This window comes from Aythya marila, assembly GCF_965140915.1.
Source record: "Aythya marila genome assembly, chromosome: 12".
Taxonomy (NCBI): Eukaryota; Metazoa; Chordata; class Aves; order Anseriformes; family Anatidae; genus Aythya; species Aythya marila.
Window position 1 is genome coordinate 8,225,341 of NC_139053.1, and position 25,037 is coordinate 8,250,377.

The 25,037-nt window shown below is 45.1% G+C and overlaps 1 protein-coding gene across 1 annotated transcript; it reads right to left on the reverse strand.

Moving 5' to 3' along the window:
• Positions 1 to 3,600: 3,600 nt before the first annotated feature.
• HSF4 (heat shock transcription factor 4) lies at positions 3,601 to 24,866 on the reverse strand (the record flags this gene model as incomplete). Its single annotated transcript, XM_082770321.1, has 13 exons — positions 24,622 to 24,866; positions 21,700 to 21,808; positions 20,789 to 20,916; positions 19,118 to 19,242; positions 16,379 to 16,454; positions 14,984 to 15,048; positions 12,567 to 12,666; positions 11,685 to 11,809; positions 9,217 to 9,435; positions 7,239 to 7,344; positions 6,164 to 6,229; positions 4,929 to 5,016; positions 3,601 to 3,797 (listed from the first exon to the last, which is right to left on the reverse strand). Exons 1-13 carry the CDS (start codon positions 24,742 to 24,744, stop codon positions 3,601 to 3,603), a joined length of 1,527 nt encoding a protein of 508 aa, XP_082626447.1. The 5' UTR covers positions 24,745 to 24,866.
• Positions 24,867 to 25,037: the final 171 nt, after the last annotated feature.

A 25,037-nucleotide genomic window follows, 5' to 3' on the forward strand; every position in this document is an offset into this window, starting at 1 on the left:
ATTATTCCAACAAAATTTGTGATCTCAGTCCTCAAAAATTTCTGCTTCCCTTCTCTGACAGAAGGATGGATAAACTCTTCTTTGAGGCTATTGCCTTGTGTATTTTTGTGCTGTTTCTACAGTGCTTTCAAAATGTATTTGTACATTGTGCATGCACAGAGGATTTCACATCACAGCATGAACAGCAATGTCAGCATGTGCAGGATGCAATTGCACTAAGCATGATCACCTTCTGCATTGCCTGCACGTGCAGTAGCCTGGGGGGGGCTCCTGAATGCCTGTGCTGGTGCTGAGCCCCCTCAAACACGGGGCCTCAGCTCCAGGGCTCGTGCCTTTGACACCTCTGTCAGCACAGGCTGAAATCGTGCTGAGCATCACACAGGGGACCTGTCGCAGCCAGCCTCATCACCAGGTCAGGATGGGAGAAGAGCACGATGACCCATTTTCAGATACTGCTCCAACAGCGCCACATTGCTGAGCCCAAGAGAGCAGAGCAGTGAACTGCGGACTCACAGTGCGATGAGGAAACCCATCTTCTTGTTGAGCTGCCACATCAAGTTTGTGTCTTTTACTGCCTGTCTTGACATTCCCTGCTTTACTAAGATGAAATAAGCAGGAAGGAGCCTATTGTCAAAACACACTGAAACAAACAAATGAACAAAAAAGATAAACCATTTATAAACAAAAGATTTACCAAAAGTAATACCAAGAGTGAAGTCTGAGCTTTTACTATCACTGAAATCAAGAAAAAAATATTCAAAATTGATGGTCAGATTTCAGGAACTACAGATTTCTTTACTCTGAGCCTGACCTTATGTCAAATATACCCACATTGACCAGCGTTTTTGACTAAAAACTTCATCTGCTTGCTCATTTGACATGCTAGGTCTCTCCAGCTCCTGTTTTTTAACATAGACGATCTCAGTCCATCAGTGGGCCCTACTTTATCTCACAAATGAATCTCTTCAGTTTCTGGAAGTTATTATCACTTAGCAGTGAGGACTTGGGAAGGAGGAGAGGAGTAAGGGGTAGGGAGAAAGTAGTGAGAGAAATGCCAGAACAGCACTAAATGAGAAAAAGGAAACATATTTAATTAGTGTTTTCTGTAAAACTTTACAAATGTACAGCATAGTGCAAAAACACAGTCTCAGCACATCACCTTCAAGTAAAATTAACAATGTAAAAAGCCAAGGAACACAAGCCTGCTTCGTCACAGGAGTGGTTCTTGAATGCTGCTCTTGGAGGTTACCCTCACTCCATCAATCTCTGATCTCATGTTTATAGCAGAGCAAAAAACTTAAAGAAAAACCCAGGAACCATCCAGGAGTGGCTGCTCACAGCGAGTACAGCCTGCCACTTACCCCTATAAAAATGCTGCAGTCTAAGATGGTGCCAGGTCCCCTCGTTGACTGAGCTTTACCTTTGTCTACTCACAAGTAGCTCTCCTAAATGGTTCATTTTTCACCCACAACTAGACAATCCAGTAAGACACCCAAGCACATGTCCAACTTCAGGCATATGACAGACTTGATAAAAATGAGGAAAACTGCTCAAAAGCTTGAAGTTATACATCTGCTCAAAATACCTTATTGAATCAATACATTCAGCGTTAACATTAAGGCAATCTAGTGTCTGAAGGTTCAAAGAAGGATGTAAAACCTGAACAGGGATAACATACTCCATCAGGTGATAAGAGACACCAGAGAGTTTTCAATTTCCTTTGAGAAAAGAAGCAAACGGACTGCAACTCAACACGTTTCCATTGCTGGAAATGACAAAATACAGTGGCAAATGGGCTGATCTAGATGAGCTTCCTAAGCAAAATCTGTCAAAAAGGAAACCTTGTCCATGCTACACTCAAGAACATCATCTAAATACTAGGCCAATGGGGCTGCCAGAATTTTCCCTTAGTCCTGAACACAAAAACAGTGGATGGAATTAATTCAGAAGCTCTCACAACATCACTTCTGCAAAGTCTGTCCCACTACAGTGGTGACAGAGCTCCCACCACGCAATAGCTAGCTGGGAAGAAACGGGCTCAGAAGTGAGTGTTTCTGAACTTTTCACACACTGAGAAATGGATGGAGAAATGGGCTGTGACAGGGAAGTCCATTTTAAACATGCATCTCTTATTAAGGAGAATTTGAGCTTGCATTCATCCTACATTTTTGTGTGGATGCTGCTTGACCATTCTAGATGCTCAGAAATACAATTTAGTACCAAGAATCACCATGGCGATGGAAGTTAGCAGAACATTTCTTCAAATGACATTGGCATGGTTTATACTTCCCTGTCCAAGCCCTTAGAAGGCCTGAGTTAGGTGAATTTCCTGGTCTAACTGCATTTGGGTGGCTTTCTTAAGGAAAAGCAACTCAATTAGAGGATACTGAGATAAATAATATGTTCTCATTAGAACTACAGCATAAAAAAACAAAGCTCTGCTTTGTTGAGAAACTCAGTCGTCAGAAACCACATGGAAGAGGAAGATTCATTCAACCTTTGGAGGCTGGTCTCAAATGCACAAAGGCCAGAAGAAAAGGTAGTGGGACGTGGTGGACTAACCCTTCTGCCTCTGTCCTACACTGAGCAGGTACCTGCAGCTGAGAGTCCTCCTAAAAAGGGGCTCCAATCAATTAAACTGCTTCATCAGATTTCAAACGTTAATAAACCAACAGGCACATCTTCAGGGGAAATAGAACAGGTCAAGGCCAAGGAAAAATGTCATCAGACTGGACATGAAATACTCAGCCAGCATTAAAACCAGGACTGCGCCCTCTCAGTCCTGTTTGAAAATGGAAAACTGCGTGTACAGAAGAGTCTATCCCTTATTTTGTTCTAAAGAATGGAGTGCCCTGCCATTATGTTAGAGAAAATAAACTGGGGGAAAAAACAACCCTCTCAACTCAGGATGGGATGTTTGTGGGGTCTGCAATGGTCTGTAGCTCCCCTAGGGCCAGAGACACATTCTTGGAGAGGTCACTCACAAAACTATCTTCTGCACACCCTGAGGGATCTTCATTTTCCTAGCTCATCCCACGAAGATAAGGGAGAGGCACAAGCACATCCCATCAAAAACTGAGAACAGATAGTAAGAGAATAATTTCAGAGCATTGGTCTGGCACATAGAATTAATTTCCTACTTATAAAAAAACGCATTCAGAAGGGTCATGCATCTCTTACCTGATCTGTGCTGCCCCAGTAAAATCCAACAGTTTGCCATTGCAGACACTAATAGGGATTACTTTATTTTAGGATGTCCTCGATGGACTTTCAAGCTACTTGTCAACCAAATTTTCGTAGAAGGTTTGAAATTTGTAAAAGCATTTTCAAGAAAAACAGCTCCTACCGAGTTCTCGCCCCAAATAGGAGCAAGCACCAGGAGCAGCATTTTGTTTTAAAATCATTATCCTGGACAAACACTGAAGTCCAGGGGCAGAGCAGGTAATGCAACAACTACTGACCATTTCCATCTACTCAAAAAGAAAGGTCACAATAACTCTCTTGTGGGTTTCTGAGTCTTCTGAGTCACTTTTGTTTCTTTACATTCAAACCTGTGGGTGCTTGGATGGGTGGGAGGGAGATGATGTCTTGGAAGCTACATCACTGGTTGTTGTCAGTGGAAGAGCTCAGGTTTAAGGGGATATCCCCTTGGACACCCACAGAAGACAGGTAGGAAGCCATATTTTCAGGTGGAACATAAAGGGATGAATTTTCAGGCAAACTGATGATGTCACTTCCAAAGACGGACTGACGATCAGTGAGAAACTGCTGGGCACTTTCCAGAACGACATCTTTCCCTAGGAATGCAAACAGATAACAAAAAGCTCAGTTTCTGGAAGGCATACTACCAGCTCTTATGGAAGGAGAACTGAAAAGTGGCAAACCACAGCTGCAAGAGGAGGTGAGGGACCTCATTCAAGGCAAAAAGTGCTTGGAAACATTTGAGTCAAAGACAGACTCACTCTGAAGCCCATGAAAATCAGTGGGAGTCCCTGTGGGTCACCTAGCTGGGTTCTGCCTGAATAGTGAGGTGCCTTACAAGAGGTGAAAGAGGTGTGACCAAATAGCTGGAGGCATGGAGAAGTGGCCAAGAGCAGCTTCTCTTCGCCTTCATTCGAGAACTGTCTGGTTTTCCTCACCTTTGCAGAAGGAGACACCTGCTGATTGCTCCATTATTCCAGCACCGTACCACTGCATGGAAAAGAAAGGCTTTGCAAAGAGGGGATGCAACCCTTGTGCGTTTCAGCCCCAACCTGCTGAATAATTCCCTCCAGTATTGCTGGTCTTTAAAGCCTTTGTTGCTCATGCAAGATGCTGAGCTTAAGGCGGAGACTGGAAGTTCCTGAACTATACTTTAAAACTCTGGGGTGGGATCAGGTGGCTATGCACAAGAATAAGGCTCTCAAAAGCTTCTCTTCCAGGTCTAGTCCAGATTAATACATGTGAAAATAATAATATATCACTATTCCAAGACCAGACAAACACTTCTAGGTTCATACTTAAGGTCACTGACACACTTCATCAGTCACTAAGGGGGAAAAAGATCAGCTGAACATTTCCCTTCAGGTCTGGTGAAACTGAGAAATAAGCATTCCTCTGGCTGCTGGCAGCTCTGAGATCACCTCCGCATCAGAAGCCAGAGGAAATTTTGTGAGGCATTGGAACAGGCTGCCCAGGGAAGTGGTGGAGTCACCATCCTTGGAAGTCTTCAAAAGACGTTTAGATGTAGAGCTTAGGGATATGGTTTAGTGGAGGGCTGTTAGCGTTAGGTTGGAGGTTGGACTCGATGACCTTGAGGTCTCTTCCAACCTAGAAAATTCTGTGATTCTGTGATTCTGTGAAATACAGGACCCGTACAGCTACCGGCATGTTTAACACCCTAATTACATCCCTATTCCCGCCTCTGCAAGAGCTGCCAGTGCTCCTACCTGTGCAGGTGTTGTTGAAGGATGGGTTGAACACTTTTGATGACAGCTCAGTTGCATTCTTCTCCAGATCCACCGTGAGTCGCTGCATCTTGATGCAAAAATATAAACTACAATGTACAATTATACAAAGACAGGGGAGCTTGTTAGAACTAGGCCACTGCTGAAAATCAGCACTTCATCAATGCTGCATTACATCCACCAGCAATGCCAGCTGTCCTCCCAAACTCATCTGCACGTTGTAAAAACAGTCAGCAGCATGTGCTCAAGGGCAGATACATCTGACAGGGAGAGAGCTAACGGAGATGTAATCCTAGGGGCAGACAGCACCACGTGCTGTGAAATTCAGTGGACTCAGAGATTGAACTATTCAATGCTGCAGCAGCCTCTCAGCCTTTTTTTGTTTTCATTTTAAAAGAGACCTATCCATGCTTCCAAGACTTGCAAATATTATCTGACCCTTTAGAGAATCTCCTTCCTAACCCTCAGGAAATGCAACAGCCTATTAAATTCAAAATTATTAAATCAAAACCTAAAAAGGATAGTGTTATCGTGAGGAATGTTCATAGAAATTTGGCACTTCATTAGAATAGAGTGCACTTGGCTTGCACTTCTGTAAAAGTGGCAGAAACATCCAAGTCTTTATCTCACACAGTTAGCAGTGAGGGCTTTGAAAAATCACCCCCAGTCAAGCCAGGAAAAAAAAAAAATAATCCTTTTTTATCTAATCATTATATGCTCCTTAGAAGTGCCTATTTCAATGTCAATTCCAAACAAAACCCATCAAACTGAATTCCTCCTAGTTTCTTCTGTGTAGGTGTGTAGGAGCTTCTGTTCTAATGATGTGTGGTTTTGCTGCTCCTGAAACGTACAGGGATGGCTTTGCTTTGTAAAGGCACAGTCTGTAAAAGACTTCAGCAAAAGGCACTTTATGAATCTGTGATATTATTAGGAAGTAACATCCAGACTGAGAGGGCCTGGAGCAGCCAGCTTCAATCAAGGACTCCAGAACACACGTCTCTTAAACCAGATCTCTGGCTGAGTGGGAAAGACAGGTGAGAAGTACAAGGCAGCACCCTCAGCCTAACCCATGGGGATGCTTTACTCACACTGCTTTACCACACTCTGCCCTCTGGCTATAAAGAAATGAGCTTTCTTCAGTTAAGTTCAAGCTCTGCCTACAGGAAACGCTGCTTCAGATTTACATAACTATTATCTCAGAAATACGTGTCTCTTACCGGGGACAGACTGGCTTCCATTTCAGCCAAATTCCACTCACTCATAGATAAATTGGGATTAAAGACCTGTTGGGAGAAAAATACAATTAGGGCACTGAAAGGCGCACCAATTTTGTGAGAAGCCTGAGCAATCCGAGAAAAACAGCTCTTGAGCTGGGGTACAGTTTTATGATTCATTCTCGCTCTTGTGGCGTTCAGTTGCACAGAGAGAGAAAAGTGTGTCAGTGACAGGAAAACACCTCCTAATAAGAAATAAGAAACAGAAAGCAGCAGAGCCAGTGACAGAGCAGGCCATTAGAAAAGCTTTCTGTAAGCTCAAAATCAATCACAGGTGCTTTAGAACTGGCTTTAAGCAAGTTAGATTGATTTTTTTTAGGATTTTTCATCCCTGTTTATCCATGCAAGTTTGCCATGTGCCTGCATCTGAAGCGTCTTCTCAATGGATAGATTCTTTCACTACATACAGAGTTATTTGATTACTGGCAAAAACCTTTCATATGCTAAATGTATGTACAAGAGAGAGAGTAAAAGAGAATTAAATCTTTACGTATCTGCATACACACTTCAGAAAAAAAGTCACCATACATTTCTAGACAAAATTGACCTGAGAACTGCAGACAGAAGAAGATCTTAGCAGAGAGAATTTGACACTGGCTGCGTTTCCCAGAATGTGAGGAAAAGGGGAAGGCAGTAAAGATGAGCACGATCTAGAAGTATCTAAGATGTAGAATATGTAAAAAATAAACTAACCCAGCCAAAGCAATTACCAATTGGATTGGATGTGGGTCTCATGATGTTACCTTTACCAAATGCACCATTTCATGCTCATAAAAGTTCAAATATATGCATTTCCACAAGAAATTTCCAAAGTATCATTTAAAGCCTGAAATCCTGCCATTTCCTATGAACAGCTCAAAGAAGAGCTCTGTTTCTTTGGCAGCCTGGGACAGTTAGAGTGCCACCCAAGGCTGCACAAGACTAAGCCTCACGGTCCACCTGTTTTATAGCCTGAAGGTACCGCTGGCTCCCTCCCAACTCTTCTCGTTGCTGCCCAGGCAGAGGGGCTGGCACTCACGTCCAGGAGGCTGGCAGGCTCCAGGCCATACTGCTGGCTCCGCAGCAGCAGCTGCACCCCTTCCAAACTCCAGTCGGTGCCCTCCAAGGGGTCTGAAATATCTGTTCTGAGAAAAGACAAGGGAAAACATTGCCATGCATGAGTCTTGCATAGATCCATAGAGAAAGCAGGACCGAGAAGCCTTCCTACGTGAGGTTTATGTTTAAACCACAGTCAGAAAAACAAGAGCCCACTGTCAGCCTGGGTTTATGCCATTTCACTTGGTTTAATCTCAGAAATATAACCCAAAAGAGCATGCAGGAGACTGGGCTGATGGTCAATGAGTGAGACTACTCCTGTCCTGGGTGACGTATGTGGTTTGGGGACGGGCAGTCTGCACAAATCTCCCTAAGATTAGGAAAACTAAAGCTTTTCTTAGAGGAAATCCTTCTAGAGAGGTGGTTGAGATCCAGCACCAGCTACATGCCCATCATCCTGGGTCCAAGATGGCTAAATTACTGTTAACTAATGGCTTCTAAGGGAGTGACTTCTACCAGCAGGCATGTACCTGAGACATTCAGCTAAAGAAGCATCAGTGAGACCCCGCTATAAACATTTCTCTTCAAATCCAGACTCTTTAAAATAAAAAAGAAGTGATTTTTCTTCTAATAAAATGTTTTTAAGCAGCCAATGGGGTTCAGAAAGAGGAATTTGGTTCTCTGTAGGTCCCAAAGGAAACCAGACACCTTTCTGATAAGTTTTGTTTTGTTTTGTTTTGTTTTTTTCCTCCCAATCCTCCTTACACCATATGCAGATGCTATCAGGAACATATTCTGTAGTTAACTAATTTAATCCACCACGGTGCTAATCCCCCTTGCAAGAGAGCATCATTCTCTCTGCTCTTCATATGCAAGATACGTACATGCCCTGGCTTCAAAACCACAAAACTTCTGTCCCTTTGTAACAGACTTCTGCACTCAGTGAACACAAGCTCCCAGCTCTCCATCCCTGTCTGTGACCTCAGTTGCTATTTCCTGATTTTATTATTTTTATGATTTTTTTTTTTTTTCCTGCATAAAGGCATGCCTTGGAATGCCTAGCACTTTACTGAGCCTCTCCACTTCAAGGACACAAGCCCAGCAAACCCAGCTAAGTTTCACGGGTTTTTACTCTCAGTCAGAGATGGGGAGGCTGCAGTTTCTCACAGTGTCAGCCTCCCAGTACCTCCCCAGAACCACACGGCCCATGGGATGGTGCCAAAGGGACTGGCTGCCCCCTGAAGGCAGATCTAGCACTGACTAAGGAAAGGCACCTTGGAAAGGTGACAGGAGATGCAAAGGGAGAGCAGACTAAAAAGAAGAGCCCCTATCTGGTTGCCCAGCATAGAATAGGAAAAGAAAGGGAGCAAGGGAGCAAAGGATTTCCTTCTTAAGCCCACATCTGGGGCAAATTCTTTGCTGCCTTATCGCCTATACGCCCTATGATATGTATAGGTGATGGTGAACTGTCCTCTAACATCGCTGTCTGTGTATCGGTATGCCAGACACAAATATTTCTGTGAGAGTTTCCATAACTGAAGACTCAGCAAGGCAAAAGAGAGGCATCGTGAGCTGTTGGGGATGTCATGGGGCCCAGTGGCCTGCAAGTCAGCAGACATGGATGCTGGTCTGGGCTCCAGTTTTCACACAGACCTGGGGCAAATGCCCCTCACTGCAGAAAGCCTCTTCCTGTTCCCGTGGCTGATGTGCATGCTCTGACGGCTCTCACTCTACTGGGGCCTTCAAGCAATCCATCCACAGGCCCCCTATCCCTGTGAACTGTCCCCTGGGCTTCAAGAGCCCCCTAAGCAGGTGCCATGGGGCCAGGAAGGAGCTCACAAGGTTGCACGAGGTGACAAAATCAACCTCCTTAGAATTTTGTTGATTTACCCAACTCCCTGGTAATGGGAAGAGGGGGCCACGAAACACCCAGAGCCACAGCTCTCCCTCGCTCCCCTCACCTGTCCAGCAGTGCTCTTCTGCCTCTTCTTTCTGGTGGCTGCGAGGTCCCTGGGGGCACTGCCCCACAGCTGCCTTTGCCTTCCAGCACAGACTGAACCATGGCGACTGGGAGCACAGGGGGCTCGGGGCAGGCCCTGCAGCCTGGCACGTCAGGCTCGGTGCTGGCTTTCACTCCAGGGCTCACTGGCTCTTCCTTGATCAGCATGAGGCACTTCTCCCTGCATCAGAGACAAGACTTAGCACCGCACACGTCTGCTCCACAAAGGCCTCGCTCTACTGGGAAGGGCAACAGCACAAGGGCTTGTCTCCCCTTCTCAAACTGCCACGTGAAGTCTTTCCATTCCTCAGACAGACAAATAAACTCTCCCAGCAACCCTGTTTTCCCTTTTGCAATCTCCAAGGCAGGTCAGTGTTGGTGGAAAATCTCCAAGGAGCAAGGGATCAGCAGCTATATTTTATCAAGGTTCCAGCATGTGCACGCACAGGGCTCTGTTGGAGTGAAACAGGTTTTTGGGTTACAGCCAGAAGCAGTAGACAAACACAAGCTTGGAAGACTAAAACTACCAGATCAAGGCTGGGCATCCACCCACAGAAGTGCTAGAAGGGGCCCATCCTGGGTTCTGTTTTACAGCAGAGCTGTAAAGAGGCATATCAGAAAGATGCTCAGCTGGAATACTTTCACTCACTTCATCCGTCATGGTTATAATCAATTTACTCAATTAGACTGTCTTGAAAATATGGAAAATACACTTTCATGTGTTCATCATTCCTCAGGTAAGTGTTAGACTTGATACAGGTAAATGGTCACTGGGCTACAGAGTGACACAAGAAAAGCAGAAGCCTCCACCCTAAAGACAGGAATGGGATCAGAAAGACCTCCACATGCTGGGGTTGGTACTGGACCAGAAAGCTCCCTAAAGATCCTAGTGACACAGGAGAGGATCTTGTGGCCTGGAAGCATTTGGGACAGAGGCTATCAAGATCTGACAGTCCCAGCCAGATCATTTACTTGTTTGGAAGCAGAGGTTTGCCTTTTTTCAGTGGGAGAAGCACTCTATGTTATTCCTAGAAGGACATGTTATATCAAAGGTTTGAACATTCCAATTTTGTGTGTAAAAATCTACCCTGTGCCACCTGCAGAATACTTTACAGCTCCCTGTGAAGCTGCACAACTGGAGCCAAAATGACAATGGCATGCAGATAAAGAGGCGCTGTGCACAGGAAGCCACGTTGAGAAAATATTTTACAGCACTTATGGACTAGCTTTGCCGTAAGACAACATGTGGACACGTCCCACATGTGGGAGGTATGTGACACTACAAAGCCCTCCTGGGAATTTTTTTTAGATCATCTTTTCATCTTATGAATCCTAAACTCCTACCAGAAGCTCGTGTTGATTTAGCAAGTACCACACTCCTGAACTCATTATGGCTCAGATTCTCTTCACGAGCCATGCAGACAGCACAGATCAGAGGCCACCAGGTGGCACTCAGTAATTAGCTGAAATAAGCAAATTGAAGATTATATTTTAAAAAATTCTGCTTTAGAAATGGCTTTCGGCATGCTTTTTTTTTTTTTTTTTCTTTTTAACTGGAGCTTCTTATATGCTTCAAGCTAATTTTATGACTGTGGTTTCAATTATTAGGTAGATTTACAGACAATTTCTACGGTATAGCTGCCTTGCCTCTACGCCTGAGAAACTGTTTCCATGATTCATCTGTCTACTTACTTTCCACTGACATAGTTGTAGCTATTCTGCTACTAGCCCTAAGTACACTGAATGTGCGTGGCAGGAAGAGATAAGCACTAAAATACCTCTGCATTCAATTCTTAAGTTACTGGGACCTTTTCACAGAAAAGTTGTCAAACATCGGAAGTTGTGATGCAACCTTTCTGTTCTCATTAGCAGAAAGATGTACAGTTTGATTCTGTTTCTTCTTTGTCAAAGAAAAGAGAAAACTTCCTCCCTCTCTCTCTCAACAAACCCAACAAATTTGGTATCTCATTCTTTGAGAAAGTCCAGACAGTCACTGTCTTGAGAACAAAAATATAAAGAAACATGGAATACTTCCCAAGGAAGGGAGTGGAAGTTCTCAGCATGAAACCCATCAGCATGAAACCCATGACTTTGTTTTAAACGTCATGCTGTTATTAAGCCTACCTAGTTCTGAAAATCTGATTCACATTCCGAACTGGAGGTCATTAAAAGACATTTAGATGTAGAGCTTAGTGATGTGGTTTAGTAGAGGACTTGTTAATGTTAGGTCAAAGGTTGGACTAGGTGATCTTGGAGGTCTCTTCCAACCTAGATGATCCTGTGATTCTGTTTAAAGTATTCCATTCCATCACATCCATAGAATTTTACACCTTAGACACAAGCTTGTAGAATTAGAGCCAGGAAACACTCTTCTGAAGTTACTCTTGTCCACACCCAATTCTGCCCGTTTTCAAACCCAAAGATGTTTACCTATCGTTATCAGAAGGGGACTGCATATTTATGATGTTGGATGGTGATGTTTCCGTAACATCAGATATGATGGGTCCTCCAACGACTGCAGGGCTGTTTAAGCAAGAGGCAGGTTCTGTCGATGGCTAAGAGGAAAGCAAAAATAATACAGACTTATCCTTCTGTGGTGGTAGAGAGCACTAATAAGTCAGCTGGTTCTCCGCTTGTCCAAGAAGGAAGAGAGGCAGCTTACTGATTTGTAAGAGAAAACTTTTCACCCAGCCCCGTCCTCCAAAAGTCTTGCCCAAGAGCTCTGGATGGTAGTATGCACTCTGTCCTGGAACCCTGTCTGAAAGTAGTGCCATTCCCTTGCTTGCTACAGGGCCGCAGCTCACTGGAAAAAAAAGCAGCCCAAGTTATCACTGATTTCTGTGGCAACAGGCAAAGTACAGGGCCCCATCTCAGGGAGAGTTCACCCCTTTGCTTTTGAGTCCTCCCTGTAGAGGAACGCAGAAAGCTCTTACCCACTGTACAACCTTATAAGTTCCTCTGGTCTCTCCTCCAACTACACAGAGGTGCAGGGGTAAAACAAGCACTGTGACTGAAGTGTCAGCTACTGAGAGGTTCTGCCATGCCTGACATTTTGCCTAGACTGCTCCGCTCTCATACTATGCCAGCCACAGAATATGGCAGCATGAGCATGTGCAAGCACCCTTCTCTCCCTGGAAATAAGGAGCTAAAGGAAAAATAAATGTCACTCCGCCTTGCAGACCTCTTCTCTCTTCTTCTTCACTGCCAGACTCTTGCAAACTCTTTACTCTGAAGTCTTTATTACTGCCTCATACATTTTCCCATCCTTGGCCAAAGAAATTCCCTGAAGCCTGGAGGCTGGAGTAAACCTACCGACTGTATGAAATAGGGGTCGTGGAGGGGGTCCGTAGGCAAATGTCGGCTGAACTTGGACACTTGTGGAGCTGCCAACCCATTGTCGAGCATCAGAGGCCTGCAAAGAGAAACAAGAGGTTTGTTTTCCCAGCATGTACTGACTGACTGGTCAATGACTGCTCAGACAAGAAACATCTTTCAGACTAGGGTTGTTTCCCCCTGGGTACTGTGTTTTTCCTTAGGTGTAAGGTATGCTCTTGTTCAATGTTATAGAGAAGGAAGGGAAGCAGCAGTCTTGGAGGAGGTCACCATTAAAATGGGTCTTTTTAAGCCATACAGAGAAGATCTGGGTTTTCTAGACCTTACTTGAAAGAGGCAAGTCCAATACCATACATTGAGCACTACTTGTTTCCCAGATAAGGTGGCAATACCTGGACCCACAATCAAAAAAAAAAAATTTAGTAAAAATCTGAAACCAGGAGAAGCCTCCAAACGGCACCGCCCTTCCTCATACTTGTTATTGTGATGGAGATGTTACCAGCACTGCAAGATGGTCCCAGAGAAACTGGGAAGTGGTGAATTTTGCTTCACACCCACTGTTGTAACTGCTGTGCTGATCCTATAAAGCGGCCTAGCACATCCCTCTTCTCCTCCCACTGACCCACAGTCAGGAAAAGCATCCTCAGTGCACATTTAGAAAACAGCACTTTGGCTGAGGGCATCAGGGAAAGTCAGCAGGTTTTTTCTATAGTCACATCTAACGGGTGTGATGGAAAAACATCCTAGCTTCCTTCATCCTACAGACACCGGAACTAGGTACGTTGGGAGAAATTATGGGTTTGCTCAGACTGCAATTAGATCCCACAGCAAAGGGATTATACATTATACAGCAGGACTCCGTGCTGATTAACAGCCTTCTTCTATCCCATGACATTAACCAGAGATAAAGAATGAGAAAGAATATTTGAATCATCCTGACACTGACCTTGTTATGGCATAAGCTACTCTTCTGCACAAACCAAGGTATCATAGCCAGCCCTGTGACTATTACTTTGCAAGTGCCCAGCTCTCTGCTCCATGTGCAGCAAATGAACCTCCCTGTCCAACATTTGTTACCAAAATACTTTGGTGCCTAACCCGGCTAACAGCCTCCCAGGTCAGGCGTGCCTGCAGGACCCACTGACCAAGCCATCCTGTCCAAAGCTACCAGCTGGCACTCCTCTGGTCTGTGCCCAGCTGCTCTGGGCTGCATGATACAGCTTTCTGGTGGCATTTAAAAGAGAAGCAGGAAAGCAAGACTGTGAAAGATAAAGCACTAAAGGTGCAGATATAGACATAAGAACTAAGGTGCCTTGAGGACAGCCGTTCACGCTTCCAAGGAAGCAGAAACTCAATTAACAGGCACAACACTGTGCAAATTGCAGCGGGGTTGTATCAGCAGGATCCCTCTTTATAAGGAGGCCAATGTATTTGCTGTGCAAGTAGTTCTGTGCTCTTCTGCTCCTTTCAGTCCAGTCTCTCACTAATGATTTACTTTTTTTCCTCACAGCAGTGGTCTATGATGTTTCTTGGGCTGCAAAGCTCTTACATGGCACTGACATGGAAATCAGAGATCAGATCTAGCATCTCATTTCTCTGCTGTCCCCATTCTACAGGAAGAAAATCTCTTCACTCATGCACCTCAGCGAGCCAGAGCAGTTGATGTTCTCCCCTTGAACCTCCTTCTTTGCTACCATTCTCTGAGCAGTGTATATTCCTTCCAGAAGGCTTGGTAGAGGGCACAGGCAGAGGTGAGTGTATCCAGCTTACTTGTACAGACAGACTACAGGCTCCTTCATCAAATCCTTTGTTTCCTTTACATTTCTGACATGAAGTTTCAGCAAAGAATGAGGACACTGATTAAAGAAAATCAACCCCCTAGAGCAGCAATTCTTGGGATGTCTCCTTTGAGGCACGGAGAAGTTTCTCACTTGCCTAAGGCCACAAAGTAATAAAGGTGGAACTGGAGGCAGGTTCCTGAAGGTCACCAAGCCTGTGTCAGATACATACCTCGTTCAGTGACTGTGGGTCAAACTAAAGGTGCCTGTGGTCTGGCTGGGCCCAGCCCTGCTCCTGCTGATGACAAGTGGCAAAACTGGTGCCTGTGGGACCAGCACTGGGGTCCTGCCCTTTCTTCTCCCACTAATGAGTGTTCCCATCTCCCATCCCGCACTGTATTCCCCAAAGAAAGGTCACGAGCTGACACGGTGCTTCTCTAAAGACCACTGAATGGGGCATGTCAGCAGGTCTGACTCGGCAGTTCAGCCCATTCATTCCCCATTACCATGGTGCCCTGGTCCGGTGACCGCCTGCCTGGCCGAGCTGAGCTTGTGCTTTTAGCGAGGGGGCAGCATTATGCACCCGTGAGCGTGTGCGCACCACGCAAGGGTACTTACAGCTTCCTCTTTATCCCAGCGCCGCTAGGGTTTGATTGGAGCTGGCCAAACAGAAACTGAATCAGCTGTCAGGAGAGATCACAGTCCGGTGTTAATCAGCAGAGTGATTCAGCACTCCTCGCTCTCATCTCACGCATTCCTCCCTCCTGACACCACCCCAAAGCTGGGAGCAGCCACAAAATATGGGAGCCAAACTGCAGGAGGTACCGGAGCCTGAAACAGGACTCTCGAATGAGCACAGTCCCTTGTGTGAAGGCGGCTAGAAGCACATGATCAACGCTTGCCCTCTCCACTCTTGTGCGTGCAGAACACCAACGAGCCCTATCCAACCTGGGAACATGTCTGTGAAGTACCCAACCAAACATTCCTAGGCCTGGATTCAGACTTGGCCTTCGTAAAAGTTTTCAGAGCCCTTTATAAGAGGCTTTAGAAAATGTAATAAAGACTTTGCAAGTTAAAACAGAAACTTCTAGGGGAGACCCTGGATGGGGGTCTCAGCTCTTTTGCTTGAGTTTTTCAGCTCTGTGAAGGTCAGTGCTGATAAAACCAGACAACAAACATGATGCAGGATGGCTTTGGAGAGGAATCACTTAGCAACATATTCCTGGGTCAGCTTGAACTCTGCTTTGACCTCCTAACAAAGAGAGCATTAATATAATATACCACAGCTGCCTCTTACTCACTGCTAAATGTAACAAAGTAGAGTTGCATAAATGCCTCTGCAATGAGTGGTGTGGCTGGTCCAGCCTCAGAGCTGGAGGAAGCTTTGATAGCCTCATGCATTTCTATCCAGTCCTATGACTGTGATGCCACGTGAAGGTCAGGACATGGCTCTCAGAGGGACTGGGAAATGTGACGTGCTCAGTCACATCAGCACCATCTGGGAATCACTGGAGAGGCCTCTTCTGTACAGGTCACGCTAGAGATCAAGGGAGATGGCTCCCTTAAAATGCCACAGTTGCTGGAGGTTCCCCCTGGGGAAATGGCTAGCCAGTTCTGCAGCCTGCAGCCTCAGTGCTGGCAGCACAGGGAGGCTCCTTTGTTGTACAAAAGAAAAGGAAAGGTTAGGGAAGCCCAAAGGCATTGGTACCACCAGAACAAGGGTGGTCTCATATACGGTAAACAGTGAGAGCTGTGCTCTCTTTCTCAGGGCTTGGACAGAAAAGTGATTACTAACATCACAGCATGGACTGACAGGGAAATTAAAATCTTTTGCTCTAGGGTGTAATTTATGCTTTGTGACCCATGGAACAAGCAGGAGCATCATGCAATTAGAAAAAGGGAAAACACATATACTGCAGTATCAGAGCATGGAGAAGACTACAGGACAAGACAAATCAGAGGAGGACATACATTGTGCAGTACAAGTGAGTTTTGAATTTATACAACCACTACCTTGTTGATCACCTTCTGCTGCTGTGAGTGGTTCTGCCGGAGAGAAACAACTTCTCGCCAAAGAACTTCATTTTGCCTGAAAGGGAAACAGAAACTTTCTTTGAGCACAGAAACAGCCCAACAACCCATGGTGCTGCCATGATACACGGTAGGCCCAACTCGGCAAAGCTGGTCTCAAGTTGGTCTCACTTTGGGACCATTGCAGCACTTGGCACTTTCCAGATATCCCACCCAGGGTCACAGGATTGCTTTCCTTGTTCTTCCTCCATTTCAGAACTATAGAGCAAAGCTTGGAGGAGAAACGAATAAAGAGAAGTCAGCATAATAGGGGAGGGTAATGGGAGGACACATGTTGGGTGGAACGTTTAGGCGAAATTCAGAATTTCAACAGGGTCAAATTTGTGATTTTGGATGATTTGGATCATCACGACTGTTCTTCCTACTGGGGCAAAGAAAGCCCAGCCTCTCTGCTATTGTTCCCAAAGACCAAGAGATCCTACATATAGAGAGTGTGTATTTTGTGTATTCTGCCTGCTCGGACCTCATGCATGTGGAGGTACGAAGGCATGTCTGGGAGTCACCAGAGTAGCTAAAGGGATGCTTCCACATCCTAGAGCCTTGAACTAGGACGCATGTAGTGACTTTATCAATGGGAGTCACCAATTTCCTCCAGCACATTTTACGTCCAGTCTGCAATTGCACAGAGCATATACAGGCCCAGGTTTCTGTCTGCAAATGCAGCACCCAGGGGAGTTATGGGCTGCCTTGAACATTTAGTCCCAGGAGGTGGGATGAGGGAGATGCAGCATTTATTTGCTGTGCTGCCTCTAAACCTGGATTCCAGCCAAGTCTGTGCTGCAAAAGGTTTTGCCAGTGAATTTATCTCAAGAGTGTATGGATGTACTGACAGGTCAGCAAAACCTCCCATATACGTGCAATTTATAAAGCCTTTTGCTACATATCCGTTAGGCGGTAATACTCTTTCTTTTTATTGCCGCTGTACCTGGATTTCACAATGTGATTTCACACATATGCTAAGCGTGGAATGCATTTGTCCTGGTTTCAGGTAGGATACTTAATTTTCCTCCTAGTAGCTGGTAGGGTGCTATGTTTTGGCTTAGAATGAGAAGAGTGTTGATAACAAGCTGATATTTTAATTGTTGCAGAGCAGTGCTTACACTAAATGGAGGACAGGCTGGGGGTGCAGCAGGAGCTGGGTGGGGACAGGCCCAGCACAGCTGACCCAAACTGGCCAAAAAGGTATTCCATACCATCTGGGGTCATGCTGAACAGTATATAGGGGTGTCTGGCTGGGATGGGGGGGCCAGCTGCTCGGGGATAGGCTGGGCATCGGTCAGTGGGTGGTGAGCAACTGCATTGTGCATCACTTGTTTCATACACATTATTAGTAGCAGTACTATTATCAATATTATTATTATTATCATTATTATTTTCCCATCTTAATAAACTGTCTTTATCTCAACCCAGAGGCTTCACTTTCCCATTTCAATCCCCCATCCCAAAGAGGAAGAGGGGAGGGTGAGCGAACGGCTGTGTGGTGCTTAGCTGCCAGCCGGGTTAAACCACAACAGCATTAAAAACTGAGGAAGGATTAAAATATTTAGCTATTGCACTTAAGGTGCTGGACTGCAATGAAGTTTTGCAGTGTCTGATATTCTCTCAAGGTCTGGGATGTTGGGTTCATCTAACAACACACAAATCTCAGCTTTCATTATAAAAAAACACTTCTGAGTCTTGTTGTTTAATTTATTTAAAAAAAAATCTAAGTGTTTTATAAGAATTAAAATTCTGGATGCAGACAAAAACCTCTCCAGATGTATGATTTATAAATCGCTATCCATTTCATAAATTCCTAGTGACCGTGTCTGACTCAGAAAATCCCAGCCTCAGACAGCTGGAGGGTCAGGTGACTGCATGCTAGAAGTACTGCATATGCCTGGTCTTGCTCTTACACAACAATTTTGGCCTTGTCAGAAGATGCAGTCTTCAGAGAGAGAGGGGTCCAGTGATCTAAACTACAACCACTCTAGTATTCTTATATTCTTTAGGTCAGGCCTATATTTTGGATGTTGAGGATGACAGATAGATTTCTGACTTTTAAACAGTTGAATAGAGCACCACTGCAAATCTGCCACTGCTCTCTCTCCTAGGGGTGAGAAAGAGTTACGTATCTCTTTTTACCATCATTTCTATCTGGAGGAAACACAGTTATCTAAGTCCCCAGAATATGCATATACTTCCTGTATGGCCTTCTCTGTGCTCACCTCATCTATAAAGGGAAAATATGGATGTCTACCTTCCACAGAAGACAGAGAGGCTGAGGATGAATTTGCATTTTGTACCTCGTTGGGAACTCTGCACAGAAATCCTACATGTTGTCGTGTCAACAGATCTAGTCCCTATGACTAAAACGAAGGTCAGCTGTTTAGATACATCAGGCGCTGGCACAACAGTCTTAAGATATATGCCTGCGTCAGCATTTGCTCTGTTCATGCTTACTGCTAAGAGGATACATAAATAACAAAAACTCATGTTTTCAAAGTTAGGACAAAGATATTTAAGCAAAGAGGAGATTCTTAGTCAAAGATTGCTCTGACTCAGTATATGCTCCCTGGGAGGGAGGTGTGTAAGGCTCCTCCTTTCAAGCATTCCCCAAGACCAACATCTCTTGAGAAGCAAATGCCCGAAAAGAAGCAGCCTGAGTAGGATTCAACTCACTGCTTCATGTCCTGCACTTGACACTCCATGTTCTCCTGCTGACTTCTCAGTATCTGTACCTCATATAGCAACCTGCTGAGGTCCTCCTGGCGCATCTTGGTCTCCTCACTTTTCACTACTGACACCTGAGGAAGAAAAAGTCCAAAGTGAATTTTACCAACACGGGAAGGGCTGTGGACAGACACAGTCATTGCTGTGGCTTGAGTGCAGGACTTCTACCAGCCAGGCTCTGATGTGCTGAAACACTGGGACAAGCAATACATTCACAAGTGTCTGGGTATTACTGCACGGGCCAATGGAATAAAACACAGAAAAGAGCAGGAAAAATGCTTTCATACGGAGAGTTGGAAGCAATTCTCCACTAGGGATGTATTTCAAGTCAACTTGGAAAAAATGGCATTATGAGGAACAGGGAAAAATTGAACTAGGTCATTTGATTAATTATTTCCTTTTAATCTATAGAGATCCTGAATTCAGTCTTGTGCTTTATAGGAATAAACCTGAGAAACTGTTTCAAACTGGTATATTATGCTTGGATTACCAGAATGCTTTTTCTGAAGTTCCCTTCTGAAGACAATGTGCTAATTCAGTAAGAGAACAGTTCCTTAGTGGAGGGTTAATAACCTGTTAAAAGGCAGCAAGCAGATGGCAGAAGTAGGTTACTGCTTCTAAAACAACAAGAGATGAGTGTTGGGAGACCCAGGAGATATGTTGTACTTATCTAGAAAAGAGGATAATGATTCAAATCCAGAGAGTGGTGCAAAGCAAGCCTGTCTGTGGAGCACTACACAAAGATCTCGTGACACTAAGCAACGCAGAGAAAAATCCAACAAACAAACCAAAACCAAAACCAACCCACCAAAAGAAAAACTGATGAAAATCAAGCCCAGGTTAGAAATCAGATCACAAGGTGATCTTGCAGTTATGCTGAGCAGTCTACAGCATGCCAGCCCGTGGTCCAAAAGCAAACAAGTATTTTAGGTATCATCAAGAGAGCAAAGCAGTTGTGGTGACAGAAATCCATGTAATGACCATGTCTTAATTATAGGGTGCTGTTCTGGTCAATCTCCCCCAAAAAAACAGATGTAGGAGGGTTAGGTGCAGGGTGGAGAGCCACAGTGACAGGCACAAAAAGGCTCTTGCTTGGGAAGAAGCATGGCATTTTCTGCTCGAGACATCTAGGGAACAGGACACAAGTATTCGCTACTTCTCTCCTAGCAGAAAGCCGAGGGGAAACCAAATTAGGAGAGACAGCAGGTTTAAAAATGAACCAAGGGAGTTACATCTCCACACAGAGCATTAATTAAGTTTTGGGGCATACTGTTAGGAGATGTTTTGACATCCCAAATGTTTGGGTGTTTCAAAAACCACCACATTGCTCTTCTGGAACCTTCTGGAAGGGGTGTGGGGGGGCACTGCTGCTGCCTCAGCCTTCCCACCTCAGCCTTTAAAGCACCATTTGAGGGGCTCACTGGATGTTTTGATGTCCCAAATGATGGGGTGTTTCAAAAAACACCGCACAGCCTTTCTGGAACCTTCTGAAAGGGTGGGGTCGCTGCTGCTGCCTCAGCTTTCCCGCCTTGAGCCTTCCTGCCTCAGCCCCTAAGGCACCATTTGAAGGGCTCTCAGGGGGTCCCACCCTGCGTGTCCCTCCACCCGGCATCCCCTCACCTTCCTCTTGATGTGCTCCAGGAGGTGCTCGTGGCCCTGCAGGAAACAGAGGTGCTGGAACTCGGTGTCGTCCCGCTCGGGCTTGACGAGTCCCCCTTGCTCGATGTTCACCACCTTCCTGAAGCCATCTGCATAGAGAGCATGTGGGTGAATGCCTCCCTGCCTCCTGCCCCGTCAAGGACGATGGAAATCTACTTTGGATACTTCTCTGAAGTCCTAAGAGGTTTTCTACACCACTAAACTGCCTTAGAACCGGCTTCATATTTACAACACTGCTATTGTGTGCTTAAATAGCAAAGAGAAAACTTTACCAAGGAACTTAGTGAATTAGTATCAATAGAAAACTGTACTTCTGAAAACTATCAGAAAAGAACCAGGTTTAATACAAGTATCATCTAGATGTGGCTGACAGCTACACCTAAACCTCCGTTAAGGATGAAAATGCCTCATTAGCGAGGTTTGCAGGGAGAAGTACTGCCTGGTCTTAGTTCAGCCACAGGGCCAGGAGAACAGATAAGCTCTGGGCATGCTACACTCAAGAAAAGCAGTTTCTGAAGGAGGTTTCACAATATCAGGCTGCTAGATGAAGTCCCATAAAGCATGAAATGGTAAAGAAATAATAATGTGTGATCAAATTGATTGAAGGGAAGCAGAAAACCCAGTAGCTGAAATTTCTTAGCCACAATTTATGATGGAATCTAACAGAAATTTCATACAGAAGGACAGTGCTCTCCTTGGATCTAAGTGAAAGGTCCCCTTTGGCAAAATCTATAACATATACGTGTATATGTGAACTCTCAGCATTTCTATCTACAATTCTCTTCCATGCTTCCTGCACTACCCCAGCTTTCTATCACTCTCCCTGTGTCTTGTGGGACCCGCGTGGCCTAGGAAGTGTGGTTTGAACTTACACATGTTCAGCTGCCGGACGAAACTGGCCATGTTGTTGTGTTTGAAATACTTGGGCAGCACCTCTTTGGCAAACCGTCCCTGGTCGAACACATGGAAGCTGGTGCCATTCTGCAAAGGCGAGAAGGATAGGGGAAGTCAGAACACCTTGACCACAAGGGGAGACCAGGAGGAGGTGATTCCCTTGAGGTCTACAGCAGGACTAATCATGCTCTGAGTTGTCACCTTGAAGGTGAGAAGACTGACAACAACTTGTAGTGAATGATGTGCTCCTTTCAGTCCTTGTACAGCCAGTCCTCTATGACCACATTTCTGATCCTTTTTGAATGAGCTTTGCCACTGCTTGGTTCAGGGCCGTGGATGAGAGAAAGAAACTACAGACATTTACATCCAAAATGCTCGTAGCTCATGATTGATGCCCCTTCTTGTGCGGGCCTCATAGAAAGACTGGTGTCCGAATAAAGTCATGGAAAGCAGTAATTACCATCACAATCCCTCAATCTGCTCACACAGGTCTGACCCATCTGCTTCAGAGCACAGCAGTCCTCGAGGGAGCACTGCCCTGAGACATGGCACAAGAAACACAGCAAGGCAAGAAAGCAAATCATCCCTGGACATACTGCACTCATGCAGAAGCTCTACAGACCATCTCCTGGTTATTTTTGAAACATACAGCCACAAGTGCAACCCCAAATTTGCCTGAGCATAGCATACAAGTTATAACAGTCATGCTTTACAGCTCAAGCTAGCAACATGCGTTTTAACTGGATAAAAGATCCCTTTTTAGGTTGCATCACCAGGAGTTGTGATTGCAAAACAACACAAAGCAGACTGGGATCACTGACAGGGGCAGGCACGCTGCAGTCCATGTGCTTTCCTTGCTGGCCTGTGAGACACAGTGCACTGAAACTGTCCCAAAACGTTTTGCAAACAAAAATCCACATGGCCTTTTCAAGGGACAGAAGAATTGGCAATTAATTTTCATCTGCAATTGACACTTAGAAACAGCCTTTTCTGAATCCCTGACCTTAACAGCATCAATGTCTCCAGGATATGGGGACAGGGGGACTTCCTTAAATCCCATCTCTGCTCTGGATGGATGGGGGCAACCAGGGGAGTTTGGAGGAACTATGATATCAAACATTGAGTTTGGGGTGCACATAACATTTTGTAAACTTGCAGAGAAACGTATCTTCTAGGGGCTTACATTGGCTTTGATTGTGTAGAGAGCAAGAGCTCCTGCTGTGTCCGGTGTCATTACCTGCAGCCAAGTGATGTATCAGCTTGGGGTTGTTTCACATCAGGCTGGTTTTTGATAGAGGAGGAGAGTTGAAAGGCCCTACAGGCAAAGAGACTTTGGAGATGCTGCATGTTCACTGACACACTGCGCACATGCCAGCATGTTCCCGTACGGCAGCTGTGCCCTGGTGGTCTTACATCGTAAGAGCACAAGCTGGGAGATACTTCAACAGTCTTCTCTGCCCAAGACAAAACTGTCTCTACAGCCTGTCAGCCTTGGCAGATGCTTGTCTTACCTGGTTTTGGCAGATCCATGGGCCATAGACCCTCTGCCCTGCCCAGGCAAACTACTCTGGGAATTTCCTAGGAGTTTTTCCTAACTGAATCTGCCACTTCAAAAATTAATGTCATTACTTCTTGTCCCATCTGCCACGGACAAGGAAGGCAGACTTTTTTTTTTTTTAACCTTAAACCAGCCTTTACTGTACATATAAAGCATTACCATGTTTTCCCTCCATCTCTGCTCCTTCAGGCTGTAAGACCCACAGTTTACTCAGTTGCTCTTTACACATCCTATTTACCAAGAGCTCTGATTACATCCAGAAATCTCAGACACACACAACTCCTCAGCTCCAACACCACTGATGGGTCAAAGAGGAGGCTGCAATGTGGGAGCCTTAGATCTAAAAGCTTCACCCAAGCAGGTAGCTATAAGCCTGTGTAAGGCTACAGGAAAGCAGAGCATAGTGTGGGAGGTGAGAAATAACTCTCAACCTAACACCAACATGTGGAATAATGTGCGTGTAACAGAGAAGGGGCTATTTATACATGTTAGGTAATCTTTGCTAGTTTGAAAGTCCTTGTTCTAAACACACAGTACAAAAACTTAGGGGTTCTGGGAGGCATGGACATGCAATACCAGCTTTGGAAAGCAGACATTCCCTTGGATGAAAATGTAGCTTAAATTCCACCCCAAGTTTTATTTGAAAAACATATTTGACAAAAACACATGGCAAAAAGACTGCTTTAGACTTTTTTTTTCTCCCTTTAAATCTCCTCTTGTTATAGATTCTTATTTTTGGAGAACAAGTTTATGCACACTTATTTTCTCTAAGTCCCTGCTGAAGACAAATCATGACATTATTTGCAGCAAGTCTTACTCAGGTCAAAAATACAATGTGGTTTCAAAATGCTGTACCAAGGGGACAGATAAATCATTTTTATTCTCTGATTTCACTCAGTATATTAAAACCCCTGTGACAAATAAGAAGCCAAAACAAAGCAATCCATCACTATGGAGCTATACAGACAAAACAAACCACAGCCATCACACAGCCTAGATGAAAAGTTGAGTAAAGCCCTTGCAAAATGCTAAATAATTTAAGGGGCAAACCTGAGATCTGGTTAAGCCATAGGCTTCAGACTGCGGTCTGAAGGCTGGCTGTGGCAATTTGCTGCCTACTTCCAAGGCACTTGTGAGAGGCTGCTAAGAAACCCTGGTGAAGTAACACAAACATCAGCTAAATCCTTTAAGGGCTCCGCATCTTTTCTAGAAAACTTTGGGGACCACAGACTGAAGCAAGGTGGAAAACTTTTCACTCTTAAAGAGCCTGGATTTTTATAGGGTTTGGTTCTAGACACCTTTTAAGGCACTTCAAGTGGCAACTGGCACTCGCTGCACTTACCGTACTCCAGCAGATGAGGTGGTTCGTTTCGGGGTCTTCCACCAGCGTCCAGAGCTTGGTGAGGAAGGCTGGCACATTGCTGGAGTACCCATCCATCACCAGAGAGCTGGGTGAATCCTGCATAGCTCCGCAGTGTCCCAGCTATACTAACCCCATCGCTGTCAGCGTGCCTGTCTCCCTGCACGCGTGTACGTCCGACAGAGAATGAACCACTGAATTTTATCCCGGGCTAGTGGAAAGTAGGCTCCCAGGGAGTCACATCAGCAGTGCTGCTCGCACTCTTAAAAACTCAGCACAATGCGATGGCATCACCAGCCCCAGAGAACAATACACAGAATGAAAATGCACTGCAGCCGATCTCACAGAGCTGTGAATAAATACGCAGCGTCATGCAGAGGGAACACGTGCCGCACACC